Source organism: Oncorhynchus mykiss, chromosome 15, assembly GCF_013265735.2.
Source record: "Oncorhynchus mykiss isolate Arlee chromosome 15, USDA_OmykA_1.1, whole genome shotgun sequence".
Lineage (NCBI taxonomy): Eukaryota > Metazoa > Chordata > Actinopteri > Salmoniformes > Salmonidae > Oncorhynchus > Oncorhynchus mykiss.
In genome coordinates this window covers 45,832,454-45,849,627 of record NC_048579.1, presented here as the reverse complement: position 1 = coordinate 45,849,627, position 17,174 = coordinate 45,832,454, and the positions used below count along the sequence as shown (strand labels likewise).

The 17,174-nt window shown below is 40.5% G+C and overlaps 1 protein-coding gene across 1 annotated transcript in view; it reads left to right on the top strand.

Moving 5' to 3' along the window:
* Nucleotides 1–9,507, top strand: part of LOC110490153 (protein phosphatase 1H) — a 49,269-nt gene extending 39,762 nt beyond the window's left edge. The window contains exons 7-10 of the mRNA XM_021563362.2: nucleotides 4,002–4,065; nucleotides 4,230–4,337; nucleotides 6,696–6,847; nucleotides 7,012–9,507. Coding sequence (XP_021419037.2) covers nucleotides 4,002–4,065; nucleotides 4,230–4,337; nucleotides 6,696–6,847; nucleotides 7,012–7,159 — 472 coding nt within the window. The 3' untranslated portion in view covers nucleotides 7,160–9,507. The remainder of the gene's footprint in view (nucleotides 1–4,001; nucleotides 4,066–4,229; nucleotides 4,338–6,695; nucleotides 6,848–7,011) is intronic.
* Nucleotides 9,508–17,174: the final 7,667 nt, after the last annotated feature.

The following is a 17,174-nucleotide window of genomic DNA, read 5'->3' as shown; positions in this document are numbered from 1 at the left end:
GAAATGGAAGGAGTATCAGACCACTGCAAATCTACCAAGACCTGGCCGTCCCTTTAAACTTTCAGCTCATACAAGGAGAAGACAGCCAAGAGGCCCATGATCACTCTGGATGAACTGCAGAGATCTACAGCTGAGGTGGGAGACTCTGTCCATAGGACAACAATCAGTCGTATATTGCACAAATCTGGCCTTTATGGAAGAGTGGCAAGAAGAAAGCCATTTCTTAAACATATCCATAAAAAGTGTCGTTTAAAGTTTGCCACAAGCCACCTGGGAGACACACCAAACATGTGGAAGAAGGTGCTCTGGTCAGATGAAACCAAAATTGAACTTTTTGGCAACAATGCAAAACGTTATGTTTGGCGTAAAAGCAACACAGCTCATCACCCTGAACACACCATTCCCACTGTCAAACATGGTGGTGGCAGCATCATGGTTTGGGCCTGCTTTTCTTCAGCAGGGACAGGGAAGATGGTTAAAATTGATGGGAAGATGGATGGAGCCAAATACAGGACCAGTCTGGAAGAAAACCTGATGGAGTCTGCAAAAGACCTGAGACTGGGACGGAGATTTGTCTTCCAACAAGACAATGATCCAAAACATAAAGCAAAATCTACAATGGAATGGTTCAAAAATAAACATATCCAGGTGTTAGAATGGCCAAGTCAAAGTCCAGACTTGAATCCAATCGAGAATCTGTGGAAAGAACTGAAAACTGCTGTTCACAAATGCTCTCCATCCAACCTCACTGAGCTCGAGCTGTTTTGCAAGGAGGAATGGGAAAAAATGTCAGTCTCTCGATGTGCAAAACTGATAGAAACATACCCCAAGCGACTTACAGCTGTAATCTCAGCAAAAGGTGGCGCTACAAAGTATTAACTTAAGGTGGCTGAATAATTTTGCACGCCCAATTTTTCAGTTTTTGATTTGTTAAAAAAGTTCGAAATATCCAATAAATGTCGTTCCACTTCATAATTGTGTCCCACTTGTTGTTGATTCTTCACAAAAAAATACAGTTTTATATCTTTATGTTTGAAGCCTGAAATGTGGCAAAAGGTCGCAAAGTTCAAGGGGGCCGAATACTTTCGCAAGGCACTGTAGGTATTTTCCTTTCCATGGTAGCAAGATCTTATCTATTTTTGTTAACTTTCTATAAAAATGTATTGGAGTGAGATCATTTCTTTCTTTCTGAGTATGTCCACATCCCCGTCAGACCATTTTATTGGTAAACTACACAGTAATGTAAAAGTTGAATTTTTTTGTGATCTAATAAGTAATATAGTACACTTTTAATCCAGAGAGGTTATCAAAATAATCTAGATCCTCTGAGGCTGTGGAGGGATTCTAATTGTGGTTTTAAAAGAAAACATGAATCATCAGCGTACAGCCACAGTTTTCTAATCTCTTAATATTATTGTTGGATCTAATTTTAACAGCTAACATTTTGATGCCGATAATAAATAATATGCCTGTCACGACTTCCGCCGAAGTCGGTTCCTCTCCTTGTTCGGGCGGTGCTCGGCAGTCGGTGTCGCCGGTCTCCTAGCCATCACCTATCCACTTTTCATTTTCCATTTGTTTTGTCTTGTCTTCTCACACACCTGGTCTTTATTTCCCTCATTACATGTTGTGTATTTAAACGTCTGTTCCCCCCATGTCTTTGTGCGGAATTGTTTATTGTAAGTGCATGTGCACATTTTCTCTGGTACGCAACGGGTTTTGTACCCATTTGTTTATTGTTCTGGTTTCCGGTGGTTTTATGTATAAAACTGCTCTGATGATTACCCAGTTTCTCTCCTGTGCCTGACTTCCCTGCCGCCAGTTACGCAGTCACTTACAATGCCGATAGTGGACAACTTGTTTTATATTTTTTGCAGTATTTCTTAAGTGACTTGTTGCAAACAGAATACATGTTTTGGAATATCTTTATTCGGTATGGACTTCCTTTTTTTCACTCTGTCATTTAGGTTAGTATTGTGGAGTAATTACAATGTTGTTCATCCATCCTCAGTTCTCATATCATTAACATGACCATGCAATCAGTGCGATCAGTATAAAATAGCCACAAGCATGACTAGATTTTTCAGATCTTGCACCTCCCCTTCCAATACACTGAAAGTTGTCATAGGGTGCATTGTTTGTGGACACTTATTTGTGAAACATCTCACTGACCTAGAAATCCCTCGGACATGATCAAAACAAACCCATGGTCCCCCAGGGTGAAATCCCCCTTTTAACCGTCTCTAAACCATGAGCTACAGCTCAGAGGATTGCGGGTTCAATCCCAGTGCGAGGCCCTCGTTTGTATTTTTTCTGTTTTAACCCTATCCCAAACCTTAACCTTTACATTAACCAGTCGGAACGAATGCCTTAACTCAACAGTTAAGTTTTTTGGCTAGACGAGGAGGGGGAACTTGTTCAGTATCACTCTCCATTATATGGATGTGTACTGGTATTTTTTGAAGCTATTGCTCTGCATTGTGACCCATAGAGAAACTGTACAATACATTTTATTATATTGTTATTGTTATTATATTGTTATTATTAGAGTAGTCAACATGATCTGCCCTTCCAGTGTAGGAATAGAGGAATAGAATGAGATTCTCTTTATTTCTATTCCATCTTTGGTATTGTGTACTACTGCAATGTTCTTTGTGTCCCAGTCACAGTAGTAAACAAGCCTTCATAACAGTCTCCCAGTCACTAACCACATTTCCTCCACAGTTTTTATGCTAGTAAATTCCTGGCACATAAGAGAAAAAAACAAGACGTGTAATGGAAACAGGAAGTGTCGGTACAATTTCATAAATGTTGACAGACAATTTGTTCGTTCGACATTATATTTTTGTGTAGGTAAAATGAATAATATAAGGAAATGTACATAGAATCACAATCATTTCAAGGTAAATTTGCAGTCACGCGATATTCCTTTGTGTGCGAATTGAAAAAGCATGCACAGTTTAGGCTACAGGTTGGTGAAAGTGCACGGTGATGAGCTCAATGCTCCTTTCCAATAAATATCAAGGGTCTTAATTTGTATGATGATCGATGCTTAGCTGCCATTAACAAACAATTATCCATCCCATGTCCACTTTATCAGCGAACTGTTGTCTAGAGAGCATGTGCGAAAACCAGTTTGGGCAAGTTTGTCATTTATCACAAAAGAAAAAAAAAACGCGATTTGGTTTGGGGTATTATCAAATGTTTTACCCGCAATTTGGTTTGGGGTATTATCAATTTCATCCATTTATTTAGTAGGATTATGGTAACATTTACTTTTTACAGCATAATACAGTCAATTCTACGGTATTGTAATGTGTGTCATTACACAGTGCTTGCATTGAGTGTATTTAGATTACAATACGTGTACTGCAATATGAAATACAGTAACTTACTTGCTAGTGAGCCGCCTGGAAATTACTGTGAAATTCACGGAAACTCCTTTTTAACCTTTTATTTAACTAGGCAAGTCAGTGAAGAACTAATTCTTATTTACAATGACGGCCTACCCTGAACAAACCCGGACGACGCTGGGCCAATTGTGCGCCGCCCTATGGGACTCCCAATCATGGCCGGATGTGATACAGCCTGGAAACGAACCAGGGACTGTAGTGATGCCTCTTGCACTGAGATGCAGTGCCTTAGACCACAGTGTGTGTATGTGAAACTAGAGGAAGGGTCATGATTAAACTTGCTGACTGTGGCTCTGAAGAACCATAATGGCTCCCTGGCCTGTTATAAAGCAAAGAAGGAAAAACTACATGAACTCTAACATAATTGAAATATCTCTCTGAGGTCTCCATCTGCTTCCCTCGTTCTCAGCTGATTTTTACTGTTTCTTTCTCCGTCATCTCGCTCCATCTCTCGCTTTCTCTCTCCACCTCGCTCTCCCTCTCCTCCCTTCAGCGACAGGTATAATGAGGACCATCAAATACAGTGTGTGTAATGCTCAGCGCTATAAACGCTGAAATACAAACCCATTGTCTCCTCTTTCCACACAGGGCATATAAAACCATAGAAGATGAGGACCTGAGGTTCCCACTTGTCTACGGCGAAGGGAAAAAGGTTGTTTGTGTGTGTGTAACGTGCGTGAATGCGAGAGAGTGTGTGTGTCTGTGTTTAAATGTGGATGTGAACAGAATTTATAACAGAGTTTATTACATAGGAAAAAAGTATGTATATCTTAGTTTAATAGTACACTAACTGGTGTCTTTAAAACTCTTCCTCAGGCCAGAGTAATGGCCACCATAGGCGTGACCAGAGGTCTGGGTGACCATGATCTTAAAGTCCATGATTCCAACATCTACATCAAGCCTTTCCTGTCCTGCTGTCCAGAGGTAAATCCAATTATGATGCACTGTGTGTAGCATCCTGGCACCATTCCACACACACACACAATCTTGTACAGTGCCTTGCAAAAGTATTCATCCCCCTTGGCGTTTTTACTATTTTGTTGCATTACAACCTGTAATTTAAATTGATTTTTATTTGGATTTCATGTAATGGACATACACAAAATAGTCCAAATTGGTGAAGTGAAATGAAAAAAAATACTTGTTTCAAAAAACTCAAAAAAATAAAAGCCTGGAAAGTGGTGCGAGCATATGTATTCACCCCCTTTGCTATGAAGCCCCTACATAAGATCTGGTGCAACAAATTACCTTCAGAAGTCACATTTTTAGTTAAATAAAGTCCACCTGTGTGCAATATGTGTCACATGATCTGTCACATGATTTCAGTATATATACACCTGTTATGAAAGGCCCCAGAGGAGATTGGAGTATCTGTCCATAGGACCACTTTAAGCCGTACACTCCACAGAACTGGGCTTTAAGAAAGAGTGGCCAGAAAAGCCATTGCTTAAAGAAAAAAATAAGCAAACACATTTGATGTTCTCCAAAAGGCATGTGTGAGACTCCCCAAACGCATGGAAGAAGGTATCTGGTCAGATGAGACTAACATTTTTGGCCATCAAGGAAAACACTATGTCTGGCACAAACCCAACACCTCTCATCACCCCGAGAACACCATCCCCACAGTAAAGCATAGTGGTGGCAGCATCATGCTGTGGGGATGTTTTTCATCGGCAGGGGCTGGTAAACTGGTTAGAATTGAAGGAATGATGGATGGCGCTAAATAAAGGCATATTCTTGAGGGAAACCTGTTTCAGCCTTCCAGAGATTTGAGACTGGGACGGAGATTCACCTTCTAGCAGGACAATGATCCTAAGCATCCTGCTAAAGCAACACTCGAGTGGTTTAAGGGGAAACATTTAAATGTCTTGGAATGGCCTAGTCAAAGCCCAGACCTCAATCCAATTGAGAATCTGTGGTATGACTTAAAGATTGCTGTACACCAGCGGAACCCATCCAACTTGAAGGAGCTGGAGCAGTTTTGCCTTGTAGAATGGGCAAAAATCCCAGTGGCTAGATGTGCCAAGCTTATAGAGACATACCCCAAGAGACTTGCAGCTGTAATTGCTGCAAGAGGTGGCTCTACAAAGTATTGACTTTGGGGGGGTGAATAGTTATGCATGCTCAAGTTAGATTTTTTTTGGTCTTATTTCTTGTTTGAGTGAAACAATCTTCAAAGTGATAGGAATGTTGTGTAAATCAAATGATACAACCTGGAATTAAAATAGATTTTTGGGGGGTTTGTAAGGCAACGAAATAGGAAAAATTCCATGGGGGGTGAATACTTTTGCAAGCCACTTTATCCAGCTCACGCCTTGTGCACACATTATAGCTCAGTTTATGATCCAAGTAGCTCGACCGAGTGAAAGTGTTGTTTTTTTCAGTGGATTGGCTAACTGGGTTTGTAACAGCGAGTAAAGACAAAAGTTATCAGACTCGTAAATAGTTCAAGGAAGGAAAGAGCGATGCATAATATTTTGGGCCTTGCTTGGTTCCTGGAGTACTTTTGCCCACCTGACTCTGGTAGTTTCACAGCTCTTCATCTCACTCATAGTCCATCCATTGAGTCCGTCTCATTCAGTCTGATTATTTGAAGCTCTTTATTCATTACACAGGCAGTTCAACCAGGGTCTCTCTACCTCTCTCTCTCATATTATGGTGCCATTATTATAGTGTTATCGTCTTTAAATCAAAGGTAGAGAGAATAGCTACAGTAGCCTGCTCCCACACAGTTGTATGGTATGATGATAGAAGAGTTGGCTAAAGCACATACACTACGGGTTCAGGGTATACAGTACCACAGTTCCTCTGTCATGGTCAAACCAAGGTTGTCTGACATCAGACAGATCCTATTCGATTATATATGTAATTGGTGTTCTCTCCTGAATAAGACCCTGTTGTTTGTTACAGGTGAAGGTGTACAATAGGGTTCCCTAACTGGTGGGCAGGCCGCAGGTGGTTTTATCTGGCACCGCCAAGTTTTCCCATTTTTATTGTTGGACATAAGACTTTCAAAAACACCAGGAAATTAGCTCCAGATGATTTAATTTGGGAAATGTGTTCCCAAGTATAATAGAGATACACATGATTGTATACAAATTTAAGCAAGTTTTGAAATGATTATGTTTTATAAATGTTCGGGCTTCTTGCAGTCGGGCCACGGCTGAATCTAGTTGATGATCCCTGGTGTACAACCTGTCTCAGTACGAGCATGGTGCTAACTCAGTCTGCTATTGTTGTTATTGTGCACAACCTGGCCCATTTTGTTGTTATTCTTTCTAGGTGACGGTGTACAACCTAAACCAATACGAGCACGGTGCTGACGACGTCCTGGTGATGGGAACAGATGGTCTTTGGGACGTCCTCTCCAACAAGGAAGTCAACGAATCAGTCTCCACCTTCTTGGCCAACTGTGACCCTGACGACTTATACAGGTGTGTCTGTGTGCAAGTGGACCTGCGTGCGTGTAAAAGTACATTTTTTTGTATTATGCAATTTTGTAAATTGAGTAAACATCCAATATCTTACAAAGTAAATACAACTATTGACAGTGGACCATTTTTGCCAACACACCCCTCCACTTCATGTCTGTGACCAGGTACACGATGGCTGCTCAGGATCTGGTGATGAGAGCGCGGGGAGTACTGAAGGACCGAGGCTGGCGGATCACTAATGAACGACTGGGATCTGGAGACGACATCTCCTGTTACATCATCCCTCTGATGTACGGAAACCGCCAACCCTAGAACCACCTACAGGCCATGAATGGAGCAGACTCATATCTCTATGGCAGGCTCCCTCCTCAACCAGCAGTACTGTACCCCTCTCTTTTTGACTCTCTCTCTCTCTCTGTGTCACCCGCCTCTCAGTGCTGTACTATAAGTGATAATCCTTCAAGATGTTACAATGTTCCCTTCTTCCCTAAACAGGTATGAGCTTCAGATTGTGGTATGTGACCTGAGATCCCAGTCATGTGATGCTGACCTGTGCAGCTTTGTTTCCTGCTTTGCCACAGTGTGGCTTCAGAGGAGTCACTTCCTGAAGCACAGTGTTTCTTTCAGACCTACCAAGGTTGAGTACAGACAGGTGTTTGTCTGGCAGAAAGTGGTTTTTACTAAAAGTATGTTGTTTTGTAGTATGTAGTTTTCTAAAACATCTCACTCGTCTCAACTGGAAAGGGAGGCTGAACTTAGTGAAGATCACATTTTTTGACTTGATGTAGCTTATATAATGAAGATTCTGTATCCTTCACCATAATCTGACTGAGCAAGGTGCAATAGTTTACTATGGTACTGTTTGTGTATGACTTGATCTTGTTTTTTCTCATTGGTGTAAAAATGGTCATAGTCATTCAAAAAACAATAAGTTAAAGAGTTCTATCTTATAATGTATTCATAGACCAAGACCCACGTTCTGTTACAAATCTTATGATGTAGCTGTATATTTATTTCTGTTAGATCATTATTTTAGGCTGATAATGTTCAAGATGTTTATTTGCATGTAATGCTGCTTGCTTTGGGAAATTGATGGAGATATAGTGGTTCAGACTGAGCCCAAAGAAAAGAGATGTCTTTGCTGAAGGACGTTTTGGGGTTTCATATACTCAATGGAATATTAAGTATGTTGGCCTACACCATTGCCACTTCAGTTTGTGCCAGTCTATGCGTATTTTACTTTTCAATATTGTAAGAGGATTTATTTATACTGACTGATGTATTGTCACACTTGATCCTTGAATTCAGTGCCAGTAATCCACTTACGTCATACTGCACCTTTGTTTTATTATTTTTCACTCATACCATGATAAAACATATGAATTGATGTAAACATACCCTATAATTTCCGACATGTTACATTTTGGTGACATTGTCAGCTTTGATGTATTGTTGATGGTGGCTGAAGTTCTGGATGAAGTTTTCACAGATGCCGTGCTCGAAGATGGTTTCCTAACATAAGATACTAAGTTCTGGCTCTTGACTCTGCTATCTACCCATCAGACAATGTGCTACGTTTAGGGCTATTTCCAATCAGATCTGCCTTAACCCACGATAGCTGACAACTGCATAGCAGTTTGTGTTTTTATTTAGATTTAGATTATTTTTGAGGTGTAACATCGTTGGAGCTGTCAAATCAGCAAGTGACTCTCGGCATTATACCTATCGCAGACATTGCCATTGGACGCACAAGTCGCATTAGTATAAATCCCATGCAGCCTTGTTGTTTCAAGCTCAAACATTGGAATGTGTGCTGTAATCTACACCCCAATTAGGCTGAAATCAAGCCTTATTAATTTGTTTAATGAGTTTCAATTTGAGTGTCACTTTCTATATAGCCTACACTTTCTCATTCTGAACTTCTAATGCGGGTGGGGTGTATAGACAGGTGTGGTTTGGTGACATGATGAGAAGAGCTGCTCCAACGCAGTTACACCTCTGACATCACCTAAACAAAAGCAAGGAAATTGCTATGCAGTTGTCGGTCATGGCAGGTTTACGCTGAAACGGATTGAATAGGCCTGAAAGGTCTTGCACAGTCAAAATCATGTTTATGAAATTTGATGATATTTGGATGAAACCAGATCAAAGTAGGATGACCAAAGTATGAAAAATGACTATTGCTTCTACATTGATGAAAAGTTTGATCATATAGTTACTGGTCCATTCCCCCGTTTGGATTCAGGAGGCGGATCATTAAGGGCTTTTTGTGACATTACAAAATCCTCTCATTTTAATACACCAATTTAAATATGTATCGCCTTGTAACCAATATCGCAGAGGGGAGTGGTTTAGGTAGCTAGTCTAGTGGTGCTACAATTTGACTGCAGCATGTCTGCAAATACAATGAGGTTTCCCCTATTCATCTAAGGCAAATATACTTCGGTTTGTACTTTCATCTGTGTCTGGTGTTAGCTAGGAACTGGCTAGCTCGGTCTTCAGCTAGCATGGAACAAAAGCGGGGGAAGGGTTCCCCAAAACTCAAGTAATTACACATGTCAAACGGGAGATTCATCTCTATTAACTAACTATCGTTAACTAACTATCGTTAATAGTCATGCTATATGGACATTGCCTGACTCCCCGGACAGTAAAAAGAAAAAAGATACACTCATCTAGTCCCGGGTCAGACCACCCTTTGCCTCCAGAAGTTTGAATTCCTTAGGGCATGGATTCCACAAGGTGTCGGAAATGTTCCACAGGGATGTTGGTCCATGCTGACGCGACAGCACCACGCAGTTGCAGCAGATTGGACGTGGGCACGTGTGGTACGTTCATGCTGTGAACAGGTTTGGTCAGTGACAATGTTCAGATACGCTGTGCTGTTCAATCGTTGCTCAATTGGTATCAAGGAACCTAATATGTGCCAGGAAAACATTCCACACACCAGTACATCACCAGCCTGTACCGGTTGACACCAGGCAGGATAGGTCCATAGACCCATTCTGCTTACGCCAACTCCTGACTCAACAGGAACTGGGATTCCTCGGACCAGAGGATGTTTTTTCACTCCTCAATTGTCCTGTGTTGGTGATCGCGTGCCCAGGGGAGCCGCCGCTTCCTGTTTTTAGCTGATAGGAGTGGAACATGGTGTAGTCATCTTCTGTAATAGCCTATCCTTGACGAGGATTGACGAGTTGTGCTTTCCGAGATGCCGTTCTGCACACTACTGTTGGACTGCGCTGTTATTTGTCTGTTTGTGGCCATCATGATAGCTTGTACGATTCTTGCCATTCTCCTTTGACCTCTCTCATCAACAAGCTGTTTTTGCCCACAGGAATGCTGCTGACTGGATATTTTTTTGTTTGCTGCAACATTCTCGGTAAACCCTAGACACTCGTTTGTGAAAAGCTCAGTAGGGCGTCCGTTTCTGTGATACTGGATCCGGTGCGCCTGGCACAGATGATCATACCATGCTCAAAGTTGCATAGGTCACTTGTTTTAGTCATTCTAATGTTAAATTGAACAGAAACTGAATGGCTCAATGCCTGTCTGCCTACTTTATATAGCAAGCCATGTGACTCAGTGTCTGTAGGAGCATTTTTTGTGAAACCATGTGCCATTGCTTTGTGTATCAGCAAATTTACTTGAGATAATCTCACCGCAACACTGCGTCCATGTTGCTTGACATACAGTTGAAGTCAGAAGTTTACATACACTTAGGTTGGAGTCATTAAAACTTGTTTTTCAACCACTCCACAAATTTCTTGTTAACAAACTATAGTTTTTGCAAGTCGATTAGGACATCTACTTTGTGCATGACAAGTCATTTTTCCAACAATTGTTTACAGAGATTACTTCACTTATAATTCACTGTATCACAATTCCAGTGGGTCAGACGTTTACATACACTAAGTTGACTGTGCCTTTAACCAGCTTGGAAAATTCCAGAAAATTATTTAATGGCTTTAGAAGCTTCTGCTAGGCTAATTGACATCATTTGAGTCAATTGGAGGTGTACTTGTGGATGTATTTCAAGGCCTACCTTCAAACTCAGTGCCTCTTTGCTTGACATCATGGGAAAATCAAAAGAAATCAGCAAAGACCGGCAAACATTTTTTTAAAGACCTCCACAAGTCTGGTTCATCCTTGGGAGCAATTTCCAAACACCTGAAGGTACCACGTTCATCTGTACAAACAATAGTACGCAAGTATAAACACCATGGGACCACGCAGCCGTCATACCGCTCAGGAAGAAAACGCGCTCTGTCTCCTAGAGATGAACGTACTTTGGTGCGAAAAGTCAATCCCAGAACAGCAAAGGATCCTGTGAAGATGCTGGAGGAAACAGGTACAAAAGTATCTACATCCACAGTAAAACGAGTCCTATATTGATTGACATAACCTGAAAGGCCGCTCAGCAAGGAAGAAGCCACTGCTCCAAAACCGCCATAAAAAAACCTGACTACGGTTTGCAACTACACATAGGGACAAAGATCATACTTTTTGGAGAAATGTCCTCTGGTCTGATGAAACAAAAATAGAACTGTTGAGCATCGTCATGTTTGGAGGAAAATGGGGGAGGCAAAGCAAGCCAAAAGAACACCATCCCAACTGTGAAGCACAGGGGTGGCAGCATCATGTTGTGGGGGTGCTTTGCTGCATGAAGGACTGGTGAACTTCACAAAATAGATGGCATCAATAAATGGCAACATCTCCAAACATCAGTCAGGAAGTTAAAGCTTGGTTGCAAATTGGTCTTTCAAATGGACAATGATCCCAAGCATACTTGGAAGGCTACCTGAAGCATTTGACCCAGGTTAAACAATTGAAAGGCAATGCTACCAAATACTAATTGAGTGTATGTAAACTTCTGAACCACTGGGAATGTGATGAAAGATTTAAAAGCTGAAATAAAGCCTTCTCTCTACTATTATTCTGACATTTCACATTCTTAAAATGAAGTGGTGATCCTAACTAAGCTAAAACAGGGAATTTTTACTAGGATTAAAAATCAGGAATTGTGAAAAATTGAGTTTAATGTAATTGGCTACGGTGTAAATAAACTTCCGACTTCAACTGTAGGCTTTTTTCAAGAACTGTCAATAAAGGTGAGCTCCCCACCCACTCAGCCTATTAGCTCCCTGCCCACTCAGTGTGTCTTTTCAGGCTTCCTGGCTGTTTGACTTGAGAGAAAAAGGAGTTACTCAGATATTGAGCATTGTTATTGTAGAAGAAAAAACACACACACATTATATATATATATATATATATATACACAGTGGGGCAAAAAAAATATTTAGTCAGCCACCAATTGTGCAAGTTCTCCCACTTAAAAAGATGAGGCCTGTAATTTTCATCATAGGTACACTTCAACTATGACAGACAAAATGAGAAAAAAAATCCAGAAAATCACATTGTAGGATTTTTTAAATGAATTTATTTGCAAATTATGGTGGAAAATAAGTATTTGGTCAATAACAAAAGTTTCTCAATACTTTGTCATTGCCAACAAAGTTTATATAACAGAGGTCAAACATTTTCTGTAAGTCTTCATAAGGTTTTCACACACTGTTGCTGGTACTTTGGCCCATTCCTCCATGCAGATCTCCTCTAGAGCAGTGATGTTTTGGGGCTGTTGCTGGGCAACACAGACTTTCAACTCCCTCCAAAGATTTTCTATGGGGTTGAGATGTGGAGACTGGCTAGGCCACTCCAGGACCTTGAAATGCTTCTTACGAAGCCACTCCTTCGTTGCCCGGGCGGTGTGTTTGGGATCATTGTCATGCTGAAAGTCCCAGCCACGTTTCATATTCAATGCCCTTGCTGATGGAAGGAGGTTTTCACTCAATCTCACGATACAAGGCCCCATTCATTCTTTCCTTTACACAGATCAGTCGTCCTGGTCCCTTTGCAGAAAAACAGCCCCAAAGCATGATGTTTCCATCCCCATGCTTCACAGTAGGTATGGTGTTCTTTGGATGCAACTCAGCATTCTTTGTCCTCCAAACACGCTCTCTAGCAAACTTCAGACGGGCCTGGACATGTACTGGCTTAAGCAGGGGGTAACGTCTGGCACTACAGGCTTTGAGTCCCTGACGGCGTAGTGTGTTACTGATGGTAGGCTTTGTTACTTTGGTCCCAGCTCTCTGCAGGTCATTCACTAGGTCCCCCAGTGTGGTTCTGGGATTTTTGCGATCATTTTGACCCCATGGGGTGAGATCTTGCGTGGAGCCCCAGATCGAGGGAGATTATCAGTGTTCTTGTATGTCTTCCATTTCCTAATAATTGCTCCCACAGTTGATTTCTTCAAACCAAGCTGCTTACCTATTGCAGATTCAGTCTTCCCAGCCTGGTGCAGGTCTACAATTGTGTTTCTGGTGTCCTTTGACAGCTCTTTGGTCTTGGCCATAGTGGAGTTTGGAGTGTGACTGTTTGAGGTTGTGGACAGGTGTCTTTTATACTGATAACAAGTTCAAACAGGTGCCATTAATACAGGTAACGAGTGGAGGACAGAGGAGCCTCTTAAAGAAGAAGTTACAGGTCTGTGAGAGCCAGAAATCTTGCTTGTTTGTAGGTGACCAAATACTTATTTTCCACCATAATTTGCAAATGAATTAATAAAAAAATTATACAATGTGATTTTCTGGATTTTTTTTCTAATTTTGTCTGTCATAGTTGAAGTGTCCCTATGATGAAAATTACAGGCATCTCTCAACTTTTTAAGTGGGAGAACTTGCACAATTGGTGGCTGACTAAATACTTTTTTTGCCCCACTGTATATAAACAATTACAATAAAAAAAAACATGATTTAAAATCCTGAACAATCATTCTGATTCCCATGTAAAATATCCTTTTGAGTGACTAAAACATGATCCACAATATATTTTTCTTTTTGTATGTTTTTGGGGGGTATTTCTAGGAATGGGGGTTTCAAAGAAAGTGATCACACTTGGAAAGTGTGGAAATTGGATATGCAGTATTGTATTTATTATCCCAAAGTGTCCAGAAAGACTGACTAACGTACTGTAATATTACTTAAGTTGTAACCTATTTATGGATTGTTCATACTTAACTATGTGGTATGAATTTATAGTTAATGTGCTTAACTACTAGATGAACGGGAAGAAAGAATGAAGACTGTGCCACCCACACCTGTGCATGGAGGCCAACTCAAGTTTTTGGTAGTTTGTAAGTAAAAAATATAATAGCTGTACTGGAATTAATACATTGCTGAAGGCTATTTGGACTATTTGATATGAAGCATTTGTTTGTTATGAATTTGTACAATTTCTAGAGTAGAACAATAGAGTCAAACAGAGGGTATGAAACGAAAAGTGCATTTTGACATTATTACTTTGTATCAGATATATGAATCTGCTACCAGGCTAGGTTAAATATGTTTTTTTATCCAACTCCTCTGTCAGTCTTTGTATGCCATAAACTGTTGCTTACATGGTAGTGGAGTTGGTTATAAAGCACAAACTGGGCTGGTACCAGGCCATATTTGCCTCTCCTCTTGCTGTATATTTTAGTAGCCTACCAGTTGCTGTTGTTTTGTTCCAAATCATCTCTCAAACCCACACTCATCCATGTGACTGACAATGAAAGGGACTAGAATTGAGGCCATTTCCCTGGTGATGAGAAGATTGAAGAATGTCTTTGTGTATTTCTCGGAACAAATTAAGGAGAGTGGTGAAACGCTACACATTTTGATGACAATTTGACTAATCTCATTTATTTGAACCTCCTACAACTTTATCTTGTAAACTAGAGGTCATTTCAGTCAAATAATATTTGTAAATGTTTATGGTATGTATTTATGTGCAATGACGACTTTGGGGAAATGTTTTACCTTGTGTTTTTTTTTTTTCAGAGAATAAAAACAATGAATTAAATGTATGTGAACACTTGAACCCAAAATATGTGTCTTGTATCTTGCATTATTAGAGGACTTCTATTGGGACCTGAGACTTAACAGCCCTGGCCAGAAATCAATAGTTCCAGAAAGCATTAAGTTTCAGTCCAAATCAATCAAGTGGCATTAAAATGGCACTGAGGCACAAAAACAAATCAATCTGAAGTGGCATTAAAATGGCACTGAGGCACAAAAACAAATCAATGCCATTGCTCTTTGTATTCCCACTTCTTCTTGAGGAGAGTAAAATCAACATACCAAGTCAATATTGCTCTAACAGGTAATTGTCAGAGGGGTTTGGACATGGAGGGGGTTCAGTCCTGATGATGATTGAATGTTGTGTGGCTTGTGAAAGTATTCACTCCCCTTCACATTTTCCCTATTTCGTTGCCTTACAACCTGGAATTAAAATAGATTTTTAGGGGGTTTGTATCATTTGATTTACACAACATGAAGCTTTGAAGCTGCAAAATAATTTTCTCTTGTGAAACAAACAAGACAAAAAAAATAAAAACTATTCACCCCCCCAAAGTCAATACTTTGTAGAGCCACCTTTTACAGCAATTACAGCTGCAAGTCTCTTGGGGTATGTCTCTAAAAGCTTGGCACATCTAGCCACTGGGATTTTTGCCCATTCTACAAGGCAAAACTGCTCCAGCTCCTGTGAGTTTTGTTGGGCAGCCCTCTCTTGGCAGGTTTGTTGTGGTGCCATAATCTTTGCATTTTTTAAGAATGGATTTAATGGTGCTCCGTGGAATGTTCAAAGTTTTGGATACTTCTTTTATAACCCAACCCTGATCTGTACTTCTCCACAACTTTGTCCTTACCTGTTTGGAGAGCTCCTTGGTCTTCATGGTGCTGCTTGCTTAGTGGTGATGCAGACTCTGGGGCCTTTCAGAACAGGTGTATATATACTGAGATCATGTGACACTTTGAATCCCCTAAATAGGATCTGGTGCAAGCAATTACATTCAGAAGTCACATAATTAGTTAGATTTCAGACAGGTGGACTTTATTTAAGGGGGTGAATACATATACAACACACCACTTTTCACCACATTATTTTTAAAGAATTTTTTGAAAATGTTTTTATTTTGTGTATGCCCATTACATGAAATCAAATAAAAATCCATTTAAATTACAGGTTGAAATACAACAAAATAAGAAAAACACCAAGGAGGATGAATCATTTTGCAAGTGATTGCTGCAGCAAAATGGTGAAAATTATTTTATGTCGGGTATATCACCTAAAACAGAAAGTTTGTTTTCTTCGTTATATGTATTACTTTAAATGCATTTAGATGCATCCAATTTGTTTTTTTCAAGACAGACTGGAGACCCCTACTTACTCTAATTGGAATATGAAAACACTGTGCACCTTGAAGTGTGTGTGTGTCTTACCTGTCCCCCCCCCCATTTTTGCCTTATAAGCATCAGTCATTTGGCATGGTTACATATCATACTATTTTGAGTGTCCCAGATTTACATTTGCTATGTTATGCCTACTCGGAGACCATGCTATGCACTGGCAGGATTGACTCTGTAATCTGTTTAAAAAAAAAGTTATTTGATATGTAGTAGGGCTAGTAGTAGTATTATTGCTATTTCATTAACTAAGAGCCCCTGGGTGAATGAGAAACTGCAAGTTCATATTTTTACTTTATATAGAATGGAACAAAAAAAACAAGTGCTCAAGCTGGTGGTGATGATGACAACTACATGACCAGAGGTATGTGGACTCCTGCTCGTCAAACATCTCATTCCAAAATCATGGCCATTAATATGGAGTTGGTCTCCCCTCTGCTGCTATAACAGACTCCACTCTTCTGGGAAGGGCATTGTCATGCTGAAACAGGAAAGAGCCTTCACCAAACTGTTACCACAAAATTGGAAGCACAGAATTGTCTATAATGTCATTGTTGCTGTAGCGTTAAGATTTCCCTTCACTGGAACTAAGAGGCCTGGCCCGAACCATGAAAAACAGCCCCAACCAAACTTTACAATTGGCACTTTGCATTTGGGGCAGGTAGCATTCTCCTGGCATCCCCCATAGCCAGATTTGTCTGTCGGACTGCCAGATGGTCCATAGTCCAAAGGCGGAGCGCTTTACACTACTCCAGCCAACACTTGGCATTGCGCATGGTGATCTTAGGTTTGTGTGTGGCTGCTCGGCCATGGAAACCCATTTCACGAAGCTCCCGATGAGCAGTTCTTATGCTGACATTGCTTCCAGAGGCAGTTTGGAACTCGGTAATGAGTGTTGCAACCGAGGACAGACAATTTGAAGGGGTGTCCACATACACTATATATACAAAAGTAACTATCTATAGGCTAACACTTCTGTCATTAATATGCCCAAAAAATGACACACATAGGCCTAATTGAATGGTAATTAAATTACAACAGCA